Source organism: Ursus arctos, unplaced genomic scaffold (assembly GCF_023065955.2).
Source record: "Ursus arctos isolate Adak ecotype North America unplaced genomic scaffold, UrsArc2.0 scaffold_13, whole genome shotgun sequence".
In the NCBI taxonomy this organism is placed as follows: domain Eukaryota; kingdom Metazoa; phylum Chordata; class Mammalia; order Carnivora; family Ursidae; genus Ursus; species Ursus arctos.
The window spans coordinates 8,102,661-8,127,902 of record NW_026622797.1 but is presented as its reverse complement, the minus strand read 5'-3'; the positions used below and the strand labels follow the sequence as shown (position 1 = coordinate 8,127,902).

The following is a 25,242-nucleotide window of genomic DNA, read 5'->3' as shown; positions in this document are numbered from 1 at the left end:
ACTCAAATACTTATTTCCATGTCTGTGGCTGACTCTACTCTCTATATGGGGTCTTATGCAGCCCTTGGGGATTGTTAAAGCTTTTGGATAATATCATGAGATTTCATTAATATTTATTAATGCATTAAGTCCCTACTGTGGGTCCAACACTGCCCTGAGGGCTAGAGGGAAGACGAAGCAAGAGCTCTCTCTGGAAACCTAGACTACTCTGTGGGGTGTGTCCAGGAGAAAACACCCAAACCTGAGGCTGAAAAGTGGGTGGGGGGAGGGGGTGGATATTAAGGTCCTAGATAGCTCTGAAAAATTCTGAGCTTTGCCGGGTAAGAGATAGGAAGTCATAAAAGGGTTTGAAACACAAGAGAGGCCCAACTTGTTATATGCACCCGGTTCTTGCAGATTCTCCAAACTGTTACCTGGAGGAAATCCTTTTGGTCTGTAGGATTAAGACACTCCGACTCCTCACACATCAGCGCTGGAGCTGATCTGCCAGCATAATTATAAGGCAAGTGGTGCCAACCCCACAGGAAGGCACGCAGAAGGGTTTGCCCAGAGGAGAACCAAGTTAACCCCTAGTGAACGGATTATCATTGGCACCCAGGCCAAACGGAGAGGAGCTTTGGAAGCCACAAGAGCAGAAGCACACAAAAGAACCGCCCGCAGGCCTGCAGCTGTCAGGATTCGTACCCACATTCTCGCCTTTGGGATTCGAGTCCTGGGCTGAACGTGGGGTACTATTCTGTCACCCCCACTTTTCAATGACTCGAAAAACACAAAGTTCAAAAAAAGCCACCCCTGCCCCCCAAAACAAAAACGTCAAGACAAACTACAACTCGGGTGTTCGAATAAGGGTCTGAGATGGGGGGGGATGTGTCTCGGCCCGGGGCCTGCGGGTACACGGGCCCGCTCCCTGCCTCGGCCCTCTCACGGCCGACCTCACCCCCTCGCGCCCAGCCGTCGCGCCTGCTCACTGGCGCCTGCGGAGACGGAGGCGGGGCAGCCTATGGCTCCGCCCCCCCGGCGCCGCCTGTAAGCGGCTGAGCAAGGCTTTGCCTCACTCGCCCGCAGCGCCCGGCCGGCAGCAGGTGGAGAAGTGCTCGTGCGGCAGGATGAATGCAGGCTCTGATCCCGTGGTCATCGTCTCGGCGGCGCGGACCGCCATAGGTAAGTGGGCGGTGGCGGCTCAGCCGGGGGGACCCCGGAACCCCTGGGATCCCCTGCATCCCGACACCCCGCGCCTTCCGGGACCCCTCGGCCGGCAGCCCCTCCCCGCTCCGCTTCGCCTGCTCTGATTGGATCCCCGGGTAGAACCACCGTGCCGTTGTGCTCCCCCATTGGCTGGCGAAGGTATGCGCTCTCTTTCGAGTCCTCTGGTTGGCCCGCTCCTGGAGGAACCATGTCAGCCCTGTGGCCGCAGGGGCGGGGTCCCTGGGTGGTCCGAGCTGGGCCGCGCTGGTGAATGGAGGATTTCTGCGAATTGCCTGCCGGTGCTTAGCCGTGTAAAGATTTCAAAGCCCGTGGGCGCGCGAGACAGTCGACCCCTTTTGTTAAGGAAGCGTGGGCCGAGCCCATCTGCTGGCGCTTGGGAAATGGATGGGTGGGTTTCTCGCGGGTCCGTCCCGACCCCAGGCAAGCCGCGCTGGGTGCCCTCATCGCCCCCGTCCTCCCTTCTGTCCTAGGCTCCTTCAATGGTGCCTTAGCCACCGTCCCTGTCCATGACCTGGGCTCAGCTGTCATCAAAGAAGTCCTGAAGAGAGCCGCTGTGGCTCCCGAAGAGGTGTCGGAGGTCATATTTGGACACGTTTTGGCAGCAGGTAACTCTTGAGAGATCCCGGCGCAGGTCAGGTTCATCCGAAGCAGCCCATCAACACCCCGTCACACCTCCCGCTCCCGAAACTGAAGTTCTTAACTCCGGAGATCTGCTCACGGAGTCCCCTCTGTTGGGATTCTTCGGGTCGCCCCCCTGCCAAGCTTCACACCCCGCGACTTTCCTGGGCGTTTCCTAGACTAGACCGCCGTCCTCCACTGACTTTTCATTCTTTAGAACCGGGCCCAGCCTCACCCACAGGAGAGTCTACACAGCCCTGCATATGCCCCTGAAGTGTCCCACAGTCAACAAAAATGTATGAATTCCTCCTGTGTGCCCTGCACTGTGCTAAGTGCTGGGGATAGGGCTCCAAAACACTGGTAAGGGCCTTGCCCCGGGCCCCATAAGGCTCACTTCCCGTTCCTCACAGAGCTCTCATTCCCTGGATGGGCGAGTAAGTGACCCCAGTGCTCCAGTCTCACTTCTGGTTCCCACTGAGTTTATAGACCAGTGACCACTGACAATTCCTAGTTAGTTATTAATAACTAGATTCATGCTCAGTCAGCATAAATTCTAATTGTTCCTAGTATTAATTGGTAATGCCCAGTCACAACCAACTTTTGTCCTTACCCTATCTGAGACCTGGCCTGTTTTTTGGTATATTCACTTTATAAGGTTGTAGTTCCAATTCCTGATTCTCCTTTCTCAGATTGTCCTTAGCGGCCATAAAGTTGGAGCCTACCACTTTCTCATGACTCTCAAGGTCTTTAATATATGTAATATTCTCAGACTGGCTGCCTTCAGCCCGCATCCTCCTTCCTTCCCAGACCCACGATTCACACTTACTCGGTTGCCATAGGGTCCGTCATGCTGGTTTCTCTGTTAGCTCTTCCGCATCTGTCCTCTCTAGTGTCTCCACATAATTATAATACAAATACCAGCTACGTTCATTGAGGGCCTGCTGAATGCTGGGCCTTTAAAGCACTGTGCTTAGTGCTTCCACTGCTTCATTGAATCCTGTCAGTAAGTCCATTGCATCATATTATCTCCATTTTGCAAATAAGTAAATGAGATTTTGAGGGGCACAGTTTGAAGTGCAGCTAGTATTTGAGCCCTCATCTGTCCTACTCCTTAAAGCTAGGTACCCTCCACAATCCTGTAAAAATATTGCTCCGGGCACTGTTCTTTCCCCTAGGGATAAGCAGTGTTCATATCAGGTAGAAATCCTCTTTCTCATGGAGCATATTCTGCTAAATGCCAGGCTGTTAGTTAGTTATGTGTAACACTCATTTCTTCATCCTGAAGATGGGGGTTATGGATAAACACATACTATTTTTATGTAGGAGTTATTTACTTTAAATGCATATGTAATTAATTATAGCTTCAAAAGCAGGAGCCTTAATATTGTCCTTTTTATTAACTAGCATGCTGTGAGTTTAATTCAGAGGTATTTTGATTCTTTTTTTTTAAAGATTTATTTATTTGAGAGAGAGAGAGAGAGAGAGAGTCTGTGCATGAGCAGGGGAAGGGGCAGAGGAAGAGAGAATCTTCAAGCAGACTCCTCGCTGAGCTCGGAGCTTGCCCTGGGGTTCAACCCCAGGACCCCGAGATCATGACCTGAGCTGGAATCAAGAGCCGACCACCTACCTGACTGAGCCACTCAGGCGGCCCTCATTCTGTCTTTTTAATAATTTTTCCTGTGTCTGTTTTTGGCCTCAGTCTCAAGGCTATCAGTCTAATCCCAGATAAAGAACATTGTGATGAATATAATCTCTAAATTTTTGTCTGTGACCCATTTGCTAGTTTTTGCTAACAAACTCACTGAGGAAAGGTGGTAGGTATGGGTATATCTGAAATTGGCAACGGAGTGACCACTGTATAAATGTAGATTCCGGGGCGCCTGGGTGGCTCAGTCGTTAAATGTCTGGCTTGGGCTCGCGTCCTGATCCCAGGGTCCTGGGATTGAGCCCCGCATCAGGTTCCCTGCTCAGCGGGAAGCCTGCTTCTCCTTGTCCCACTTCCCCTGCTTGTGTTCCCTCTCTAGCTGTCTCTCTCTGTCAAATAAATAACTAAAATCTTAAAAAAAAAAAAAAAAATAGATCCTTCGATAATAGACAATGGGTACTGAGAATATTTTGAGACTTTCACCTCCATTCCATTCTGTGCTACAGTTATGTGTATGGTGTATTTCTTCCCATTCCCTGAGGGAAGCCCTCACAGTTGAATTACAGAAAGGTATTTGTCAGTTCTGATTTGTACATGTCTTGTTACGTAACCAGTTAACCGTGTGTGATGAATATCAAGGAAGGGAAGAGGTTTTCCTCTTTAAGTAACCCTCTTACCGTGCCAGGTGTCCTAAGCCATGATCATGGAAGCACATAGCCCTAGTTAGAAAAATGAATAATGCCCAAGTTCTGCCCTGTGTTGAGAAGAGAGTGTGCTTATTCAAGCCCTGTTGAAAGATCACCAGAAGAACGTTTCCCTCTTATGAAATTAATAACTTCCCTGTGGAAAAGAAAGCTTATATCCAGAAGCACAGGATAATCTGTATTTAGGGGCTAGACTGGCACGTATAGAGTGGACACAGGCCTTTTTCTGTCTGGTTGGGAGTGTGGCTTGGTTCAGCTTGACTGGGAAGTGACAGGAACCCAGTTGTTGATCTGATTTCTGTGCCCTTTCATCTAAAAGTTTTGTCCTTCTCTTTGATTGCTGATAAGTCTCTGTGTTCCCTCTGCCAGGTTGTGGGCAGAATCCTGTTCGACAAGCCAGTGTGGGTGCAGGGATCCCTTACTCTGTTCCAGCATGGAGCTGCCAGATGGTCTGTGGGTCAGGCCTGAAAGCCGTGTGTCTTGCAGCCCAGTCAATAGGGATAGGAGACTCCAGCATTGTGGTTGCAGGAGGCATGGAAAGTATGAGCAAGGTAAGGCCTCTGGAGAGATGGCTGCCGCTGACCTCTCACTAACACACTCATGTCCGTGCCATAGCGGAGTAAACGAACTCATATCAGAGCCGAAACCAAACACGCACAGAAAAAATGGATTCAACCTTGATCCCTGTCTGGGTGGTTTTATTTATTTATTTTTAAAGATTTTGTTTATTCATTTGAGAGAGAGAGAGTGGGGGGAGGGAGGGACAAAAGGAGAGGGAGAAGCAGGCTCCCCACTGAGCAGGGAGCCTGACACGGGGCTTGATCCTAGGACTTTGGACTTTGGGATCGAGACCTGAACCGAAGGCAGACACTTAACCCACTGAGCCACCCAGGCGCCCCTCTACCTGGTTGTTAATTCGTCTTCCAAGTTGCATGGGAATCCGGGTGCTAGAAAAAGCCTGTCAACCCGTGTGATTGGAACAGAATACATTTTTTTCTAAAATGTTACCAAACCCTAAAATATTTCTTGAATTAAACCTATAACATTAGTCAGTTGGTTTCCTTCATCTCAAATTTTTTTCTCGTTGTGGGGGAAAGTAAATAACAGATGTTTTCACTTACTGTCCTGCACTTGACAAGGAGGACCCCAGGGACCCAATTTGGTTGACCCTTTGGAAGCATAGAATGTGGAAAAGAGGACCAGGCGGGATTTGTTTCACCAAGGTCCATCCCGCAAATTGGCATGGCAGTGAAAAGGAAAAAGTGTATCCCCTGCTTCCTACAGGAAGTTCAGGGTGTGACCCGGGGATCCCTTAGACAGAGGCCGATTCTGCCCAGCAGTTGCTGAGGCCCAGGAGGAGGTAAGTTGAATGTAGCAAACAGGGTTGGAGTGATTCTGATGGGACTATACTAGCGTCTGTGTGGTATTTCACAAGGCGCTTTTATACATCAGTCACAACAGCCCTGAGAGGGTAGGGGGTATCATTCCCAATTTACAGATCAGGACACTGAGGCCCAGAGCTAGAATTCAAATGCAGATCTTCTGACTCCAAGTGTTTCCATTCAATTATAGCTGCTATTGAATTGGTAGGAGTTAAGAAGATCCCCACCCAGAAATCCCTTCCCATTAGTTAATTAGGCAACCTGATTATTCTCACTAGAGGCATTATGTCTTTTCTCAAAATAAGTGACACACTGTTAGTATCATTTATGCCTGTAGATGAGCTCCTCATTTAACAGATAACTAGTTGCCTCTTTGGAAAGAATAAATGAGGTCTTTAAGGAAATAGGACACAGAATGGAGAGATTTGGTGGTAAATGGAAATAGGTAGGAGAGGAACAGCTTCTCAGGAGTAGGCAGGGTAGAGTAGTCTGCTGGTTCCAGGGGTCTTCATGCCCCAGACCCTGGGTGGGGGAGAGGATGGGCCAGAACTGGGGAGAAGGGTCACAGGGGGGTAGGTGAAGGCTGAGGAGCCACTGGGTAGTTTTGAGTGGGATCCTAAGGAGAGGACTGGTGTCCTAAGTCCGTTTGTATTCCTTGTACCAGGCTCCTCACTTCATTCATTTGAGGGCAGGAGTCAAGATTGGGGAAGTGCCCCTGGCCGACAGCATACTCTGTGACGGGCTTACCGACGCGTTCCACAGCTATCACATGGGCATCACAGGTAAGGCTTACACAGGTGAGGCAGACAGACCACATGCAGAAAGGTTCACAAAGATCCTATGGTCATCCGCTTGGCAAGTGCTTTCCTCTTGAATGGCAGGGACCATGTCCTGCTCATTCTGCCTCACTGATGGCAGGGGCTCCTTCCGCTTGGATGAGCCCAGCTGAGGAAATAGCATGTCCCCCCCGTGACTCCTTGACCGGCACAGAAGGTTAGAGGCGGGTGGGGCTTCAGAGCTCTGAGCAATCTCCCGTTTTACCGTCGGAAGAAACCAGGGCCCATGAACTGAGGTTCTGTGGCCGAGGCAGTATCAGAGGCGAACGGGTACTTCTTTTTTTTTTTTTTTTAAAGATTTTATTTATTTATTTGACAGAGATAGAGACAGCCAGCGAGAGAGGGAACACAAGCAGGGGGAGTGGGAGAGGAAGAAGCAGGCTCCCAGCGGAGGAGCCTGATGTGGGGCTCGATCCCATAACGCTGGGATCACGCCCTGAGCCGAAGGCAGACGCTTAACCGCTGTGCCACCCAGGCACCCCCGAACGGGTACTTCTGATGCCCCATGCCGCCTTCTTTGTGCTGTCCGACCCGGTCTGCCTTAGTCGCCTGTGGCTCAGGGCTACCGGCGGAGCAGCCAGAAAGTCAAACGAGCTCCTGTCTTTCCCACGTTGAGAACGTAAAGCTCAAGCACAGAAGGGACATTTCATGTTAGAGTTGAAGAAACAAGCCCTGCAAGGTTACACACGCTTGTTTAAATGTATGTGGCAATGGCTCTGGGTCTAGGAGAAGTAGAAATCAGACAGGAGTCAGATGAGAAAGTAGGGGAAAGAGCAAGATTCTAAGCAGAGAGAATAGTGCGTGTCAAGGCAGAGGCCAAGCGGCATGGAGGCATGGGGAGCAGTGAGAAGCTAAGGCGTCTTGGGCACCGCGGGCACGAGTGGCAGCAGGGACGGCTGGAGAGTGTGGCCACAGCATGGCAGCCTCTGTGTGTGCCCGGCCGGGGTCTTACTGGTCGTCGAGTCCGGGCCAGAGGTTCGTAAAGTGTGATACGACAGCCAACTGTCTCAACATCACCGGAGCCTGTCACTGAAAATCCCAGCTCCCGAGTCCTTTTTGAGGTGTTATGGGCTGAATTAGGACCTTCCAAAGGTCCCATGTTGAAGCCCAAACCCCAGGACCTCAGAACATGACTGTATTTGGAGTTAGGGCCTTTTAAGGAGTGATTACATGAAAACAAGGCCTTTACGGGCGGCCCCTAATGCTGTCTAACTGGCGTCCTTGGAAGAAGAGGACGAAGTATGGGAGATGTGCCCGGGAGAAAGATCACGTGTGGACCCGGCTAGAAGGTGGCTGGGAGCGAGGCCTCAGGAGAAAACAGACCTGCTCACACCCTGCTCAGGGACTTCTATTCTCCACAATAGGAAAAAATAAATTTCTGTTGCTTTAAAAAAAAAAAAATTTAGTCTATGATGTAGTAATTAGTAAAGACTAGACTCCCTAATGTAGACAAATATAAAATTGGTTAAAATGTATCAAGCTACTGTTTTCAAATATCAACCAACAATCATGTAAGACTGAGATTCCCTTTTTTTTTTTTTACCTTGCTGGGGCCCTTATTCATGAGGACCTTCCAGAACCTTCCATATTTCCATTTGAGGCTCAGCCCCCATCACCCCACAGCTCAGCCTCCTGCAGGCTTCTGGTGGGGAATATCTAGAACAATCCAAATTAGCATCCACCCCACACCCCCCTTCTCTCTGGCTCTAGACAAAGGCTGTCACTCTGGGGAAGGTCCTGCGTGTTCTCCACAGTGGCGTAGGATCTCCAGTGGGCTTGGCCTCAGGAGCAGGTTGTGGGGGACAGTTGCCAGGAACTGCCATTTCACTGGCTGCTCTCCCTCTCTTGCTGGTACCTCCTGTGCTCCTGGAGGGCTGGCTCCAACAAGGGCAGATTCATTCCTTCCACACAAGTCAGCACCCGGGCCTTCCCCACGGAGCCTCGTCTGATGCCTAGCAGCTCTTTCCTCCTGTCAGCCTTGGGCAACCCTCCCTTCTAGACTTATATGGAGGAACATGTCCTTCGAGTTCCCCAAGGACAAGGTACTGGCAGTCCACCTGGGCTTGGGCCGGCTCCACCAACTTGGCGCAGACCAGGATCCTGTGCTCTTGGATCTGTGCTGAGTCCCTAGGGTTGCTCAGGATTGAGTCATGTCACAGAGCCCCAGCCTGCCCAATGTTCTCAGTGTGTCCACGTCCGGATCTTGGCTCGGGGAAGTAATAGACCCCAGGTTTGGGCAGCATCCGAAATAGTTGAGAGGGATGTTTGAAGGTTCCTGTCAGGGCACTGGGGCCTCGGGTTCCCTCTTTTCGCAGGATCCCATGATGAGGGAGGGGTGGGTCAGCAGAGCACCTCGCTTTCACCCCCAGGGCAATTTCTTGCCCTTCTGGGGTCCCCTCCCCAGGGCCCACTCTGGGGCTCCCCTGGATGAGAGTGGGGGACTCCCCCACACCAGCCCCAACTCTACCTCAAATGCAGTCAGTCATAAGACTGAGATTCTCTCTCTCTCTCTCTCTTTTTTTTTTAAAGTAGGCTCCATGCCCAGTGTGGAGCCCAGTATGGGGCTTAAACTCTTGACCGTGAGATCAAGACCTGAGCTGAGATTAAGAGTTGGATGTTTAACGACTGAGCTACCCAGGCGCCCCGAGATCCTTGAAAGAAGGGAAAACTCCACTATCCCTGATTTTCTACCTGGGGGGATGGTGGCCATTGAACTAGGGAGGCAGAGGTCAGAGTTTGGAGCTGCTGAGATGCCTGGAGTTTGTGGGGAGAGTACTGGAAAGAAGAGAGCTAGAAAAGGAGCTCCAGAAATCTCCATAAGGGTCCCCTTGACTCTTGGGTCAGCTACTCGGCTATGCATGTGCTGCCGATGTGCCACAGATCTCACTGCAGAGACGGCTCCCAGTGTCCCCTCCAAGAACAACTACAAAGCAAATAAGGGCTTAGAGCACATGGGGACATGTCAAAGGGACCCAGGAGCCAGCTTAAAGGACTCTCACTGCCCGAGTCTTGAACAATTTGAGCCTCACAATAAATAATGACAATAATGGGTTATATGACTTACTAAATGAAGTGAAAATATTTGAGTCCATAGTGATGTCAAGACGATAAATGGGGAGAGGGAAAAGCTCTTTATAGTGGATGCCAGTTACCACGTACAGAGGAAGGTCGGAGTTGGAAAATCATGAATGTGCAAAGTAGCGGGTGAAATTGGATGATGAAGACGATGTGTATTCATAATGTCAAAATAACTTCCCATAACTTCCTGATTACTTATAAATGGAGGGGTGCCTGGGGGGGCTCAGTCGGTGAGACGTCTGCCTTCAGCTCAGGTCATGATCCCAGGGTCCTGGGGTCGAGTCCCCCATCTGCTCGGCGGGGAGTCTGCTTCTCCCTCTGCCGTTCCCCCTGTTTGTGCTCTCTCTCGCTTGCTAGCTCTCAAATAAATAAATAAAATCTTTATAAAAAAATTGTAAATGGAGAAGTACTAACTTCACATTGTAGAGACACTTTCACCAAGTGATCAAAGCTCACACCACCTGAGATAAACTGATACCACAGGTATCCTGATAAGAGTCACAGAGAAGGTCATGTCAGTGGGTACCCGCTTCTCTGCAAAATCTTAATCTAATCTTGAGGAAACCTCAAACCTAAATTGGAGATGTTTGATAAAAAAACTGGCCTCTGCTCTTCAAAAGTATCAAAGTGAAGAAACACAAAGATAGTGTGAGGAACTTCTCTCAATAAAGAGACTAAAGACACCGACAGTGAAGTGCCGGGCGTGATCCTGGACCGAACGTACAAATTAGCCTCAAGGACATCACTGCGGCGCAAGGTGAAACTTGAATATGGGCCAAGAGTGAGATCATGGGATCGTGTCAGTGTTACCGTTCCCGATTTTGGGAGCTGTGCTTATGTACGAAAATGGCCGTTTGGGGGAAATACATAGCGAAATTAAAGTGTAAGGAGAAAGAGGCATGATTATAACTTTCTCAGATGGTTCGGAGAGAGAATGATGAAGTAAGTGGGGGCAAAAATATCAACAGTTGGCGAGTCTGCATAAAGGCCATTTCTGAAAGTTTGCAGTTACATGGAAAGGAGAAGAGAAGGAGGGAAGCAAAGAGAAAGAGAGTGACTTCTTACGAGGCACTGCAGCCTTCCCGAATTCGTGGGCAGCGGGAGGCCGGGCAGCTGCAGAGCTGGCTCAGCCCGACAGCGGGCCTGCTGGTATGGGGGGGCGGGGGGCAGGGCTTGCTTACAGGTGGAAAGCCAGTTCCTGAAAATGTTTGTCTTTTGCTTTATTATTATGATTTTCTTTCACAGCTGAAAATGTAGCCAAAAAATGGCAAGTGAGTAGAGAAGATCAGGACAAGTTTGCGGTTCTGTCCCAGAACAGGACAGAAAGTGCACAGAAAGCTGGCTATTTTGACAAAGAGATTATACCAGTTTTTGTATCTTCTAGAAAAGGTGAGTATATAGATCGTAATGGTTTGATAGGCAAGAGTAGGCAAAAAATAATATACAGGAATGTTTATACATTGTGTCTTGTCTTTCAGGTTGCAAAGGAAAAATTGATCTTGGATATGTCTGAAAATGGCGGGGTGGGGGTCATGTTTATGCGGTGCTGGAGGGTGAAGAACATGGGACACTGTGTGAGCACTGAGCACTCCGGGTCCCAGAGTGTCCACACCGTTCTGTAGATAGAGCAGGTTTTGTGTGAGAAACTGGAACATTGGCTCTTGGTTGTTAGGAGGCAATGGCTGACCTTTTGCCCCTCCAGGCTAAATCTCCTCAGAAGTGAACATCCATAACTTCCTATATGTAGCTGTATACATCTCGTATTTCTTGAGGGTGCACGTTTTTGGGTCCTTTGCTGTTATCTGATATGGAATGCTCTGGTCAAAGAGCTGTTACTGATAACTGTTCCATGACCCATAACTGACATTGCTTACATCCAGCCCTTATGAGATTGGCTTTGACGTTCCCTCATCCCGTCGGTTGTAACCAGCTCAGTCCTACACCCCACGTCTTAGCAACCTTTCGCACGAAGAACTGCCTTCCTCAGAAAGGGCTGTGGATGTGGAAAACACTCAGAGTATCTCACGAGGACAGTGCTTAGATGTTTGAACATGGAACTTTTAATATGTGCACTTTCCTGTTGGAGTGAAAGTATTTTGTAATAAGCCTTCTTTCCAAATCTGAAGCCTCACATATCATGTCTGAGGACTCCCCCATTCCTAGCACTCTCACTGCCATCTCTGTATTAATCTTGGTTAACTCATTTTCCTTTGTTCAGGTCTTACTGAAGTGAAAACAGATGAGTTTCCTCGCCATGGGAGCAACATGGAAGCCGTATCGAAGTTGAAGCCTTACTTTCTTACGGATGGAACAGGAACAGTCACCCCAGCTAATGCTTCAGGTTCGATTTCCTGAAGGGCAGTTGGGGGAATACCGTCTTCTGCTAGGTCTACCAAATTCATGCCTTTTTCATTTCATTAATTACTTATGCACATATTGGGGGATGCTAAGATCTTTAGTATCTTGAAGGGAAGATGTAGTTTCTCTGTATTTGATCGTCACTTAGCATCGCCGTATTTTCGACTTAACCTATATATTAAAGAATGGATTTGACTTCCCGACATCCTAACTAGACATACAGATGAAAAAGCAAATTAGGGAACCACAGAGTTTCATCTTCTACCTCGGTGCTTGTCCAAAACCAGAAACTCCCAATGCCTTATGTGAGAGCAAGGCTATTTCTTCCCTTTGTTTTCATTACTCTTCCCTCCCCCAGTCTTTTAATCTGTCCACTTTTCTCGGTTAGAATGTTCTGTGGTCAATTATGTCATATTACCAAACTTAGCATTTCTAATTACACTGTAAAATAGGAGTTATGGCAAATGACTTTGCCAAGATGTATTAAGAATAATTGAACACGTGTCTTCAGGTGTTAGAGAAAGTAGACACGGGTACAGAACTCAAGTTAATGAGCATTTCAGAATTGAAGACGTTCCTGTTTTACAGGAATAAATGACGGGGCCGCGGCTGTGGTGCTTATGAAGAAGTCCGAGGCTGCTAATCGAGGGCTCACACCGTTAGCACAGATCGTTTCCTGGTCACAAGTAGGTGTGGAGCCTTCCATTATGGGGACAGGACCAATTCCAGCGATAAAGCAAGCTGTGAGTTTCATTCTGAATGTTAGCACCTGTTCTTTGTTGGTAGAACAAACCTCTTTGGGACCAGACCAACACCCTGTAATTCCCTTTGCAGTTCCGCCTTCTGAAGTCTTGGCTCAGATCCTCTCCACTTCCAAATGCCAAGGATGAGCTTGTTTCTTCCTATCAGATTTCAGTTGCTGTTTCCCTTGTACGAGTCTTCCTGTTGGCCTTCAACGAGCTTATGTAGTTGTATCTCGCCTTCCCTACCACAGAGAACAGCCAAGAACATTCGGATCACATGCTTTTTAGCAGAACTGATAAACCACCTAGGTCATCTCACCGACACTTTAAACATGTTACTGCTTCAGAACTTTTAGAATCCAGAGGGATGTTTTATCCATAATGTCTTAGAATTGGTATTACTTGGTTCATGTAGGACCCCTTAAGAGATCCTTCAGTATCATGTAGTATATTGTTCTAGTATCTGTAAGATTCCACCTGGGTTTTTAGACCTCTGTTCCATTAATTTTTCCCTTAGGTTGCAAAAGCAGGTTGGTCCCTGGAGGATGTGGACATATTTGAGATCAACGAAGCCTTTGCAGCCCTCTCTGTTGCAATAACTAAAGAACTTGGATTAAACCCAGAGAAGGTAAACCTGAGCAGGCAGTCCTGAGGACAGCTTGCAAATGAACATTTGCAATGCAAACTTGATTGTAAACAGCAAAACCCAGGTACCCTAGCTCCACAGGGTCGCAGGTTTTGGCTGTCCTGTTACTGGGCAGACACTGGGAAGCTCCTGCTGGGACTCAGGAGTTATTTAATTGCTTCCCAGGGCAAAACCCCTGGACTCTTATTTACTTCTGACACGAACAGAGCATTCTGACTCTTCTAAACTAGTAAGGTAGTCAGGGTGGATGTCACAGGGTATGAAGTTCCTAAGCATTTAAAACGAAAGTAGAATTTGAAAGGGTAGTTTACTGGTGTAACGTTGAAAGGGAAAAGATAGTTTAGGATTTTTATCCTGTGTCCACAGAATAAATGGTATGTATCTTTTGCCCCTTAGGTCAACATTCAAGGAGGGGCCATAGCCTTGGGCCATCCTCTCGGAGCGTCTGGCTGTCGGATTCTTGTTACCCTGTTACACACGATGGAGCGAAAGGGTGGCCGTCGCGGTGTCGCCGCACTGTGCATCGGGGGCGGGATGGGCATAGCGATGTGTGTTCAGAGAGGATGAAATTGCTTAACAATTCATCATGCCTAAACTAAACTGGAACCTAATCTCTTTTTAAACTAATAAGGTACTAAGTTACAGTATGTGAAATCACAGGACCAAAGTGAGTATGGAAACCATCTTTTGTAAGCAGCCAAGGCTTGACAGCTTGTTATTTTTTAATGTGTAATACTCGAACAAGAGAATTGCATCCAACATTGTTATAAATAAAAGAGAAAGCAGATCAGTCATCAAGGGCTCCCGAGTGAACGGCATCTTCGTAACCTCCATGCTTGTCCTCTTTGCTCTCGGGGTGTAATTTGATGAGATCATCAATTCGAAGAATGGTAATTGCAGCTTCTGTTGCAAACTTCAAACTCTTCACTTTCACTATGGTTGGTTCAAACACCCCTGCTTGTTTGTTGTCTCGAGGTTTACCATTAATCAAATCAAGACCAATCCTGCAATTTAGAAAAAAAAAACTATTAAATCACTTCTTATATAATGTAGACCTATCCCATTCCAGCTCTTTAAATCTGGCCACTCCACTCAAATGTTCCCCTTGGGAAATGTTGGGACCTTATGGTAGACCCCTTAAGACGGCAGAAGCTGATTACAGGTAACAAGAAGTACTGAAGGAGTTGTAGAAAGGTTAGAGGACAGTAAAGATACTATTTCTAAACATCATTTAACATCTTAAACAGGGACTTCTTAAGATTCAGATCACCCCAGGGGCGCCTGGGTGGCACAGCGGTTAAACGTCTGCCTTTGGCTCAGGGTGGGATCCCGGCATTATGGGATCGAGCCCCACATCAGGCTCCTCTGCTGTGAGCCTGCTTCTTCCTCTCCCACTCCCCGTCTCTATCTCATAAATAAATAAAAAATCTTAAAAAAAAAAAAAGATTCAGATCACCCCAAACAATCCCCTCGTTGCCTCTTCAGGACCCTTGTATAGGTACAAGGGCTACCCAGAGAAGCATGAAGAGATGTGGGAATCAGAGGTGCTAACTCGAAATACACCCACGCTAATATAATCACTAGCTATCATCTTCCTTGAATTTAAAACAAAGCTGAACTAACACACAGGATAGACAGATGACCATGAAAAACGCAAGGGAACTGTAATGCTTACCATTTTAGATTTTTGCGTTCTGGGTTAACTTGAGCCTCGTTATGGAAAGCTCTTAACTTTGCAACCAGATCCGTGGAGTCTTGGGCAGCATTAACTGCCAGGGTGTTGGGAATAACAAGAAGAGATCTTGCAAACTCCGCGATAGCAAGCTGTTCCCGAGAGCCCTGAGGAGACAGACAATGAGCCGCGCAGGTCTCAGAGAAGGAACGTTAACCAAATGCCAAAGACGGTGTCCCGTGCCCTCTTGCAAACACACGTGATCGGACGTTCTTACCATGCTGGTCGCGTAGTTCTCAAGGTATATGGAAAGGGCTGCTTCCACAGCACCCCCGCCCGGAACCACGGATTTGGATTCCAAAACTCTCTTCACCACACAAAGAGCATCATGTAAAGAGCGCTCCATCTCGTCACACATGAAATCGTTTGCCCCACGTAAGATAATTGAGGCGGATGTACGGGCCTTAGTGCTATTGAAAAGATAAAAGTAGAATTCTTACATCAGTCCTTTTATAAAATAAAACTACACAGAAGTTCACTGTAAGCACCTTCACAGAACGCTGGTGACAGTTCGCTCAGACACAGAAGCAGTGTCCAGGCCGCGGAGGAGCGATGAGACGGTCACTCATCCCCATCTACCGCGGCCTAACGTTGCTCTCTCCCATGCGTATAACCGCTCCTAGCGCCGGAAGGCTAGAGCAGCAAATCAATGGGAAGGTGGGCTACTTGCACTCGTTAATAAAATCTGTACAGCTTCGGAACGGGGACAGCAGCTTACTTTTTGATCAAGATCAGCTCATCGTCGCAAATTCTCTCCTGTACCACCTCTTCTGCTTGTCCCAACATCGAAGCTTCAAAAGTTTCTTCTCCTTCCAAATTGGCCAGGGTTGACAGAACAGTTGCTATTAAAATAACGGCAAAGGTCTATAAACAGTCTTCCCATGAATGTTTTCATATCCTGTCTTAACTTCAGAAACATTTATGATAAAAGCAATGTATAGATGCAAATTTCCGGTTTACAGTTAGGCATCAGACAAACCACTGTCCTTTTATCCTAACATGGAACTATGTCATTCTGAGGTAAAAAAAATTCAGTAGGTTAAGAACCTCTCCAGTAACATGAAAAATGGCTCTGTAAGATGGATCTGTAGCACAGAGCATCAAGGGAGTAAGTAAAAATAAAAACTTTACGTTTTTGAAGCTGCTTAGTGAGGACATTCCAACATCAAGAGACACACTGGTGTACATGCTACGTGACGCGCCGCGGCGGGGAGCCAGCGGAGGCCCTACCTCCAGAAGCTTTAGCGATGCGTTTAAGGTCCCTTTTTAAAACTCTTCGAACTGCCATAGCGCCTGTCTCCACAAAATACTTGAGACACATGTCGTCAATCCCACCAGTGGTTAGAATAACGTTGGCACCAGTAGCCAGGATCTTCTGGATCCGCTCCTTGGTGATATCGGATTCTCTACAGAGATAGGAAAAATTTGGGTAGTAACCCAAAGTTATCGTCTGTGTTGTTAATCTAGTTCTAACTTCCATTAAGTACGGTCCACAAAACACTGCATATTAATTACATCATTCTTTCCCTTCTTTGACCAAAATTTAAATTAATTGACAGAAAAATTCAAAAAATTTAAAATTATCACTTGTCTCCCCCACCCCAATGGGAGTTTCTAACCAAAAAAGAAAGGGGTCTTTCTTTAGGGGTCTGGCAGGGAAACACTGTCAACCATGCTCTGGAAAGGTGTTACTACGACAGGACGCAGAGATGGTGAGAGGCCAGACTCCAGCCTCCCAGGTGAGACAAGGAAAGCCTAAAGGTCTGGAGTTAAGAGGGGTGCAGCGCTGAAATGGCCAGAAGGACCAGAAAACGGAAAACCTTTTCGTAGGGATGCTAGAGTGTGGACCGTTAACAAGTTTAAGATTTTTAAATAAGAGTATTATCAAATCTGTGTCTTCCCCCGACGCGAGGATGGAGACTGCACTGGAAAGATGGAGGAGTGAGGCAAAGAGGTGGTAAGTGGAGAGCCTGATGAGAACAGATGGTCTGAACAGAAGTCTCAGTTTATGGCTGAGCTGATGGGGAGGGTCAGCCAAGGACTCCTGGAGTAAAAGGGTGCAGGATGTGAAAGAGCTCAGTTTCGAAAGGTGCATCTGAAGCCTCAGTGTTACTGAAGTGAGCCTGCCAGGAGGCGGGCAGACACAGGTCGGAAATCATAAGCAAGCTGTGGGGAAGGAAAACAGATGTGAAAAAGGCAAAATATGGATCAATGAAACCATCTCACTTACCATTCAAAGATTTTAAAGTAGAATGAATTAAGGATGAATCTCAAATTACCCTCCCTATGAATACTGAGCTACAAGCCACTGTGGGCAGGAGCTGCAATGCCAAGCACGTCCTTCAGGCTCCGCCTTCAGAGCTTACAGTCAGACAGACACACACACACACACACACGGCGCTAAGGCCCAGGAAGAGCAAGTACAGGGACTCACGGTGGAGCAGAATCTAGACCGAAGGAGAAACAAAAGCTGCTTTTATTTCTGACCAGCTGAAGAATAAGCAAAAAATTAACCCTCAAAACCAGTAGGTAGAGGGAAGAACATTACTAAGGACCACAGGGGTAAGAGTTTGGTGGATGCAAGCTCCAGGTGTGGTCAGACCACAGCAGAAAAAAAACAACAACATGTAAGAAATTAAAAAATCTACCCCAAAGCAATGTGAAACCTACAAAAAGCTCTGCTCTTGGAAGGGATGAGGTCAACATGGCTGCTGTATGGAAAATAGTCTGGGAGAGGGGACAAGAGTGAAACCCAGAGGCAGCCTGGGCAAGAGAATGGAAAGTAGATGAATTTGAGATTTAATGTGATGATAAAATCAAGTGGTTCTGGTGAGAGATTAGAAGAAAGGCATGAGGTAAAAAGAGGAGTTAAAGGTACTTCCTAGCTTTCTCCGAGGTCCTCATCACTAACACGGTGAAAGTGGATTTATGGGTACCACCCTAAGTTCAGTTTTAAACACTGACTTTGAGACGCACAAGAGGTGTTCATATGTGTTTGGACCTCAAAAGAAACAGATTTGGAAGTCTCCAGCACAGAAACCGTTTCGGAAGTCCTAGGAGTGACAAGATTTATCCTGGGGATGGCAGAGCAGACCCCGGGGCTGCCTAGGCAAACGGATACAGATGGGGCAGTCTCACAAAGCCGCTCCCCATCTCTCCAGTGTTTCAGTAAGGGAATAGTCACCAACTCGATAAAGGTCAAATGAAGATTCAAAGCGTCTAGTGAATTTTACACTAAGGACCACTAGTGACCTTAGTAAATGGTCCCCCACTGGAGAACAGAATAGAACTGAGAAGGAGATAAGAAATAAAGTATCAGAGAACAGTTTTTGTGTAAAAAAAACTTGGGACAGCCAGCTGTGAAGAAAGGGGGAAGGACAGGGAGTAAGCGGAGCAGGATGTGAGCAGAAGGTGTTTATTTCTGGTTAAGAGAGCTACAAAGTGACTGCAAGTGGAATTTAGAAAAGGAGTGACGAACAGAAGTAGCAAGTGAAGATGCAGCTTGAGAACGCTTAACACTAGAGGGACTGGCCTTCGGGGAAAGAAAGGACAATTTGTTTATAGGGAAGAAAAAAAAGATCTAAAAGGTGAGAGCATGCCTGGCTCTTGGCAAAGATTTCTTGCAGGTTTGGGTCAGATACTGTTTTTTATTTTGTAACAAACCAACTAACCATTAAAAAAATATGTGAACGATATGGGTCACGTGGAAGCAGGCAGTCAAACCGAACTCTAGCTCTTGAGCGTGCTAACCAATCAATAACCACGTAGTATCCCCCAGCACCTGGTGCACCTCAGCATTCAACCAACACTATACTGCTTATCTGAGGGATTACATTCCTGGATAGATCTTTAATGTTCATCACGCATAAAATCAAAATTTACATAGAAGCTGTATCACCCGAATCTATCTTAAAACACCCAGTCACCACCATTTTCTAACTTTCCAGCAAAAGTCTGACTTAGGTTAAAAATTAATTTTTCGGGGTGCCTGGGTGACTCAGTCGGTTAAGCGTCTGCCTTTGACTCAGGTCGTGATCCCAGGGTCCTGGGATGGAGCCCCACATCGGGCTCCTTGCTCAGCGGGAAGCCTGCTTCTCCCTCTGCCTCTCCCCTATACTCATCCCCCCCATAAAGAAATGAAAATCTTAAAAAAAAAATAAACATGTTTTTAAAAAAATAAATTTTCAAGTCCTCCAAGACACCCACACTTAAATAATCCAGTTACATCATCACCATCCTCTGCTACCTAACAACTGGTTGATTACTTGCTGTTACCTAGGAAGTATAACATTCCTTGTTTTTATTTATTTTTTTTAAAGATCGCAGGAACACGGGGTGGGGGGGGGGCGCAGAGGGACAGGCAGACTCCCTGCTGAGTGCAGAGCCCATCATAGGGCTCCATCTCAGGACTGAGATCACAACCTGAGTCCAAGTCAGATGTTTAACGGACTGAGCCACCCACCCAGGTGCCCCACTCCTTGTTTTTAGTATACTTTTTTACTGTCACCTGCTCTAACAGAAGTATGATTTACAAACACCTCTTTCAAAGGTCAACAATAATCTCTCAACATACCTCTGTCTAATCTGGTCCAGTTTCTCAGGATCTGTAATAACCACCTGTACACCAAGCTTCATTTTTGTTTTCTGCAGGCTGAAGTCAAGGCAAGCTATTTTTGCATTAACTATTCTCTTGGTCATGCCTATAATTGAACATATTAAATTCCTTTGTAAGAACTGTAACAATGTTACATTTTATAAAATACAGCTATTCTTAAAGCATAATAAAAGTAATAAATACTAAATTATACTATCTTTAAACATAGAAATTTACATTTTTATTACATTTAACCCTACAAACAGATTTTTATGGCCTCTACCACATGTACTTTCTTTAACTTGCATTTTTCCTAAGTTTTATGTGATGTTACACAAGCAAAACTGAAAACCTGGATGTACAATTTCCTTTTCCCCTGGGCTTTCCGAAAGCACAGGCAGTGCTCGTCTTGGCTAGCTCACCTAAGGGTGTATATAGTACACAGTCCACAGAAAGCAAATTTCAGCCTCTAGGATCAGACCCTAAGCCTTACCCTGGGATCCCACCACACAGTTGAGCGCGTAGCCATTGACGAGCATACTCTCCGTCTGACTTCTCCCGTGGGCCTTCAGAATATTAACGGAATTGACGGGGTAGCGAGGCTGGCCTCTTACGTCTGTGTATTTTACTGCAAGTACAGCATCTACTACCATATTGGCAAAGAAATCACCATTTCTAAGCCAAGAGTTAAGGAGAACAAGAGACATGGAATGGACAACAGGTGCACACAAAAATCAAGGGAATTCAAAGGCACTTCCTTTTAGCAATCTCATCAAAGAAACAGCATTAATCACGCCATCAAAATGCCGGAGTACTATTTATCATTGCTTGCAGTTCATTGTACTGTGACACTTTATTATTCTCGCTCCCCCTAGAAAAGGAAGGGAGCAAACAATTTCAATACAGTATCACTCAGCACAAAATCTAACCAAGATCTTACTTCTAAAAAAGGCTAAACTTGACTGAACCATCACAAGGATACATTCCAATGATTTTGGAAGACATGGATGTCTTAGCAGCATTGATCAGGCAATCTCTTCCCAGTTCATCTGTGTTAATAATTAGATTTTCACTGATGTATCGCACTGCCTCCCTGTTTGAAGTGTGTGGGAGAAAACATTTTTATAAATTCACTACTCAAACTTTTTTGTTTTATCACAGTGTCAAAATGTCTTAGGCACCAATTTTCTGTTTGGCCATTTCATATAGGAGGAGGACACAAATAAATCCTCCCTCTTCAGATCATGGCAATTTTAATCTATCCCATAAGCATAGCCACCAAAATCTATTATTGGGAGAAAATGTGGTAGTCAAATGGGAAAAAGCACACTAGCGCTTCTTCTTACTTCAAGTATTACTATTAAAACAGCACTTTTTCCAAATAAAATTCAGTCATTAACAACATTTAAACACAAAACTGTTTACAATTATAACATCACATAATGTAAAATTTCCTCTGAATGCAAACAATCTTACTTGCAAGCAAGTCGATAGCCACTAATAACAGATGTGGGATGAATTTTCTGTTTGACTAGTTCATCTGCATTTTTAAGAAGTTCTGCTGCAATAATAACCTGTTGAGAAAACATTCATTGCTCTTAGTCCGAAAACATGTGCGATGCGTATGTGAAAACACTAAAATGACCCACTATTATCGACCACAATGCCGATGGTGAATAACTAGTTATTGGGAATCTGAGAAAAAAATTATTTGTACAGTTTTTCTTTTTTTGAGAGAAGAGAGAGAGAATCTTAAGATCGCCCAGCATGCAGCTGACATGGGGCTCGATCTCACAATCCTGAGATCATGACCTGAATCAATTAACAGACTACACCACCCAGGTACCCCGCACACAGTGTTTTATATGCAAATGGCCAAAGGCTGATTGGAGCCAAAAAACTGTTCTGGCTTACAAACCAGTTCTGTAGAACAACAGTAGAGAACTACACACACAACCGCTACCTTTACAGATTAGGTGCTCGACAGAAACCGGCTGAAGACTCCACCACTCCTATGATCTATACTACTTTAGATTATTACCTGGTTTACTTTAAAAACCATTCTTCTATGTGGTGCGCGCGCGTGTGCGTGCATACACATATATGGATATACATGCGTGTATATACATACAACGGAATATGAGTCATCAAAAAAAGGAAATCTTAGCATGTGCAAGGACATGGATGGAATCAAGAGGGTATTATGTTAAGCCAAATAAATCCATCAGAGAAAGACAATTATCCTATGATTTCACTAGTGGAATTTAAGAAACAATACAGGATCTTTGGGGAACGGAGGTTAAAACAAAGTAAGATGACAAAGAGAGGGAGACAAACCGTAAGAGACTCTTAATCATAGAAACAAACTGAGGGTTGCTGGAGGGGAGGTGGTGGAGGGATGGGGTAACTAGGTGATGGGCATTAAGGGGGGGCATGTGATGTAATGGGCAATGGATATTAGATGCAACTGATGAATCACTGAACTCTACCTCTGAAACTGATAATATGTTAGTTAACTGAATTTAAATAAAACAAAAAAATCATTCTTCGAAAGACATTAAAATACCAAAAGTCTGCTTCTGGGGAAATTATAATACTTTTTAAAATAATATTATAAACAAGTCACACAGACAAAAACCGTTTTTGTTATTTCAGAAAAGGTAGATTCTGTTCTTTGATGGTTTAAAGTTTCATCTAGAAATATAAACATTTTTTCTTTTTTAAAGATTTTATTTATTTGACAGAGAGAGACAGCGAGAGAGGGAACACAAGCAAGGGGAGTGTAAGAGGGAGAAACAGGCTTCCTGCCGAGCAGAGAGCCCGATGAGGGGCTCGACCCCAGGACCCTGGGATCATGAGCCCTGGGATCGTGACATGAGCCGAAGGCAGACACTTAAGGGCTGAGCCACCCAGGTGCCCCTAGAAATATAAACATTTTCTCCACAAACCACTGCCTGTTTCTTTAGAGCAAATTACTTATTCCTTATCAAATAACAGTGTTTCTATACTACAAAGCACACTAACCAGTTTGCTGGATGGTCTCAGAGAAGTTTGTATCATGTTATTGTTCAGGTTTACTTTCTTGCGCTCTCATTTTGAACTCACGAGATTGCCTATTAGCATTTAGTATAAATACATTTTTTTTTTTTTTTTTTAAAGCCAGTAACGTTCTTCCCCTAGCTAGTTATAAAGAGAAGATTTTTAGGAACTTCTAAGTTTCAGGTAGTGAGAGGAGAAAACAAAACTTTTTTTAACGAGGGGCTTGAACTCAGGACCCTGAGATCAAGACCTGACCTGGGATCAAGTCAGATGCTTAACTGACTGAGCCACCCACAGGTGACAAAGAAACAGAACTTAAAACAAAAAACCTCTGTATGTAATGTATAAATATTGTTGTAGCTAAAAAACTCATGAAACTTGTGATAATCCATATTTAAAATGAGTCAACTATATTATCTCTTAAATTTCTCTCCTTTAAATAGTACAAACTAGCAGTAAGTACTGATTTTCAACTTGTTTCTGAATTATTATCCCAGAAACAAATTTTCTCCACCTTAAGTATGTAACTTATTTCTGACTCAGAAACAAATGACTTACTTATGGCTTCACTTTGTCAAAGTTCAATTTTATTTATTTTTTTTATTTATTCATGTGAGAGCACAGGAGGGAAAGAGCAGGAGAGAGCGCATGAGTACTGGAGAGGGGCAGAGGGAGAAGCAGGCTCCCCACTGAACAGGGAGCCCGATGCAGGGCTCAATCCCAGGACCCCGAGATGATTACTTGAGCTGAAGGCAGACGCCCAACTGACTGAGCCACCCAGGTGCCCCTCAAAGTTCACTTTTAGGAAAACTACTAATCTACAGCCATCAATCAGGTGACAAACTACCTACCACTGAGGTGGTTCCATCTCCCACTTCTTTGTCTTGCAGATCAGCTAACTCACAAAGAACTTTAGCTGCAGGATGTTCAACCTCCAATAACTTCAGGATGGTTGCACCGTCATTAGTAATGGTTACATCCTAAGATTTGCGGGGAAGAAAAAAAACAACACAATCACCGGCAAACACAGGGCATCCTTTAAATTAACACAAACCCATTATCACCTTTACTACACCTTCCAATACCCCAGCATTTTGATAAAAACAGAGAATTCGCATAGCTAGATGTTTAAGCACTGTTATTTTCCTTTCAAGTAACAAACAGGTGTACTTACACCAATATCATCCACCAACATTTTATCCAAGCCAACTGGACCAAGAGAGCTCTTTACAATATTGGCAATGGAAGCCGCAGCCATAACTGCAGAAATGAAAAAAAAAAAAAAAATTAAATCCACTGCTCCAAATGGCAGCCATCCCGGCTTATAGTAAATGACATCCAACAGCCTGCAGATTTTCCAAATCTACAAATCTATCCTAATTACTTAAAATAAAATGGACAGACATCGGTAACTTCAACGTGTACACGCCCTCAAAAGAGATTCAACAACAAATGTCTTAATTCGTATCGTTTGCTAGAATAAACTCATTTTAAGTACCACTCAGGCTAACGTTCAACTGAAATTTCCTCAACCAACTGCACCGTAAAAACCTGTCAGCGATGGGTAAGAATCGACCTGGACACGGAGTACCCGGCATCTACTACAGATTCTAACCAGTGGGGTGCAATGAGCAAGTCATCTGGATTGCGGCCATTCACTCATCAGTAACGCGAACAGTTAAGACTAGTCTTTCCTGCGTAATGGACCTAAAACCAGGCGCAAAGCTTGAGATACACGCTCATGCTGGTTAGAATCGGAACCAGGCTCAGGGCATCCGGACCAGAGGGGACTCGAGGCGTGACCGGCACGTGTCACTGGAGGAGCGGACTCTCCAGGCCCAAGAGCGCTTTTCCAGTTCCAGGGCCTGGGCATCCGCTGCCAACCACACGCAGCCGCCCCGCCTCGAAATGGCGAGACCCGCGCGGTCGGACCCCGGGCCCTCTCTCGGGAGAGAAAAGGAAGGAGCTGAGCCCGCAGCCGCGGCCCGAGCCGGGAGGGGGCCCGCACCGCCGTGGGCTCGGCCCAGGTCTCGTTCGCCCTTACCGTTCTGGGAGCGGATCGCCTCCCCAGTGCTGCGGTCTCCGAACACGGACAAAGGCCCTTCCATTTTCGCGGTGGGTTACTCGTCGAGTTTCACTCTCACCGCGGGCAACCAGCGTCTGCGTCCCTAAGCCCGGCGGCGGCCACAGCAGCGGCGACGGCGGTTACGGCGTGGAACGGGCCCAAGCGAGGCCGCGGAGACTGCTGGGAACACCGCTCCCCCGACCCGGCCGCGGGGCAGGGCGGGAAAGAAAGAAGGGATGGGAGGGGGAGCGAAAAGTACTGAAGAGCAGGAAGTGAGGAGCCGGGAGAGGGCGGGCTCAGCATTTTCACCCAATTAGAGAGCGAATAAGAAGGGCGCGACGGCAGGGGAACGGAAGTTAAGATCTTGCGCTGCAGGAGGAAGGCGGTGCTCCGCGGAAGCTTCTTCCTTCTTTCAGGCACCGGTTGCGCGTGCGCCTGTGCACATTCTAGTGCTTTCTAGAAAAAGCGGGCGGTAGGGTGGAGCTTGGAGTTGGGGTGTGACGAGAGAGGGCGGGCCCTTCACGGGAAAGCTGGGCTTCTGAGCGAGTCCCGCGTGTTCGCTTATAACGGTCTTCAGAGAGCACGTGGCGAGTCAC

The 25,242-nt window shown here is 46.4% G+C and overlaps 2 protein-coding genes and 2 non-coding genes across 4 annotated transcripts; 1 reads left to right on the top strand and 3 right to left on the bottom strand.

Annotated features, from left to right (window-relative positions):
* The first annotated feature begins 1,014 nt into the window (after positions 1-1,014).
* Positions 1,015-14,010, top strand: ACAT2 (acetyl-CoA acetyltransferase 2). The gene is made up of 9 exons (XM_026505159.4): positions 1,015-1,161; positions 1,677-1,811; positions 4,543-4,724; positions 6,220-6,337; positions 10,715-10,858; positions 11,688-11,810; positions 12,416-12,570; positions 13,088-13,198; positions 13,613-14,010. The coding sequence occupies exons 1-9, from the start codon at positions 1,107-1,109 to the stop codon at positions 13,781-13,783; spliced, it is 1,194 nt and encodes a 397-aa protein (XP_026360944.1). The 5' UTR covers positions 1,015-1,106; the 3' UTR covers positions 13,784-14,010.
* Positions 13,902-25,087, bottom strand: TCP1 (t-complex 1). Its single transcript, XM_026505158.4, has 12 exons — positions 24,626-25,087; positions 23,756-23,841; positions 23,433-23,561; positions 21,019-21,116; positions 20,525-20,635; positions 20,036-20,217; positions 19,522-19,648; positions 16,179-16,354; positions 15,667-15,790; positions 15,166-15,358; positions 14,892-15,055; positions 13,902-14,220 (listed from the first exon to the last, which is right to left on the bottom strand). The coding sequence occupies exons 1-12, from the start codon at positions 24,687-24,689 to the stop codon at positions 14,004-14,006; spliced, it is 1,671 nt and encodes a 556-aa protein (XP_026360943.1). The 5' UTR covers positions 24,690-25,087; the 3' UTR covers positions 13,902-14,003.
* LOC113259708 (small nucleolar RNA SNORA20) lies at positions 15,477-15,605 on the bottom strand. Its single transcript, XR_003317682.1, has one exon. It is a non-coding gene; the product is annotated as a small nucleolar RNA SNORA20 (small nucleolar RNA).
* Positions 20,725-20,864, bottom strand: LOC113259709 (small nucleolar RNA SNORA29). Its single transcript, XR_003317683.1, has one exon. It is a non-coding gene; the product is annotated as a small nucleolar RNA SNORA29 (small nucleolar RNA).
* Positions 25,088-25,242: the final 155 nt, after the last annotated feature.

Coding starts and splice junctions, on each gene's coding strand:
- ACAT2 (XM_026505159.4), top strand. CDS start 1,107: ATGAATGCAGGCTCTGATCCCGTGGTCATCGTCTCGGCGGCGCGGACC. Junction 10,859..11,687: donor TTTTGTATCTTCTAGAAAAG/GTGAGTATATAG, acceptor TCCTTTGTTCAG/GTCTTACTGAAGTGAAAACA. Junction 12,571..13,087: donor TTCCAGCGATAAAGCAAGCT/GTGAGTTTCATT, acceptor TTTTTCCCTTAG/GTTGCAAAAGCAGGTTGGTC.
- TCP1 (XM_026505158.4), bottom strand. CDS start 24,689: ATGGAAGGGCCTTTGTCCGTGTTCGGAGACCGCAGCACTGGGGAGGCG. Junction 23,562..23,755: donor TGTTGGTGGATGATATTGGT/GTAAGTACACCT, acceptor CGCAAATCTTAG/GATGTAACCATTACTAATGA. Junction 19,649..20,035: donor CTGTGTGGTGGGATCCCAGG/GTAAGGCTTAGG, acceptor GTTCAATTATAG/GCATGACCAAGAGAATAGTT.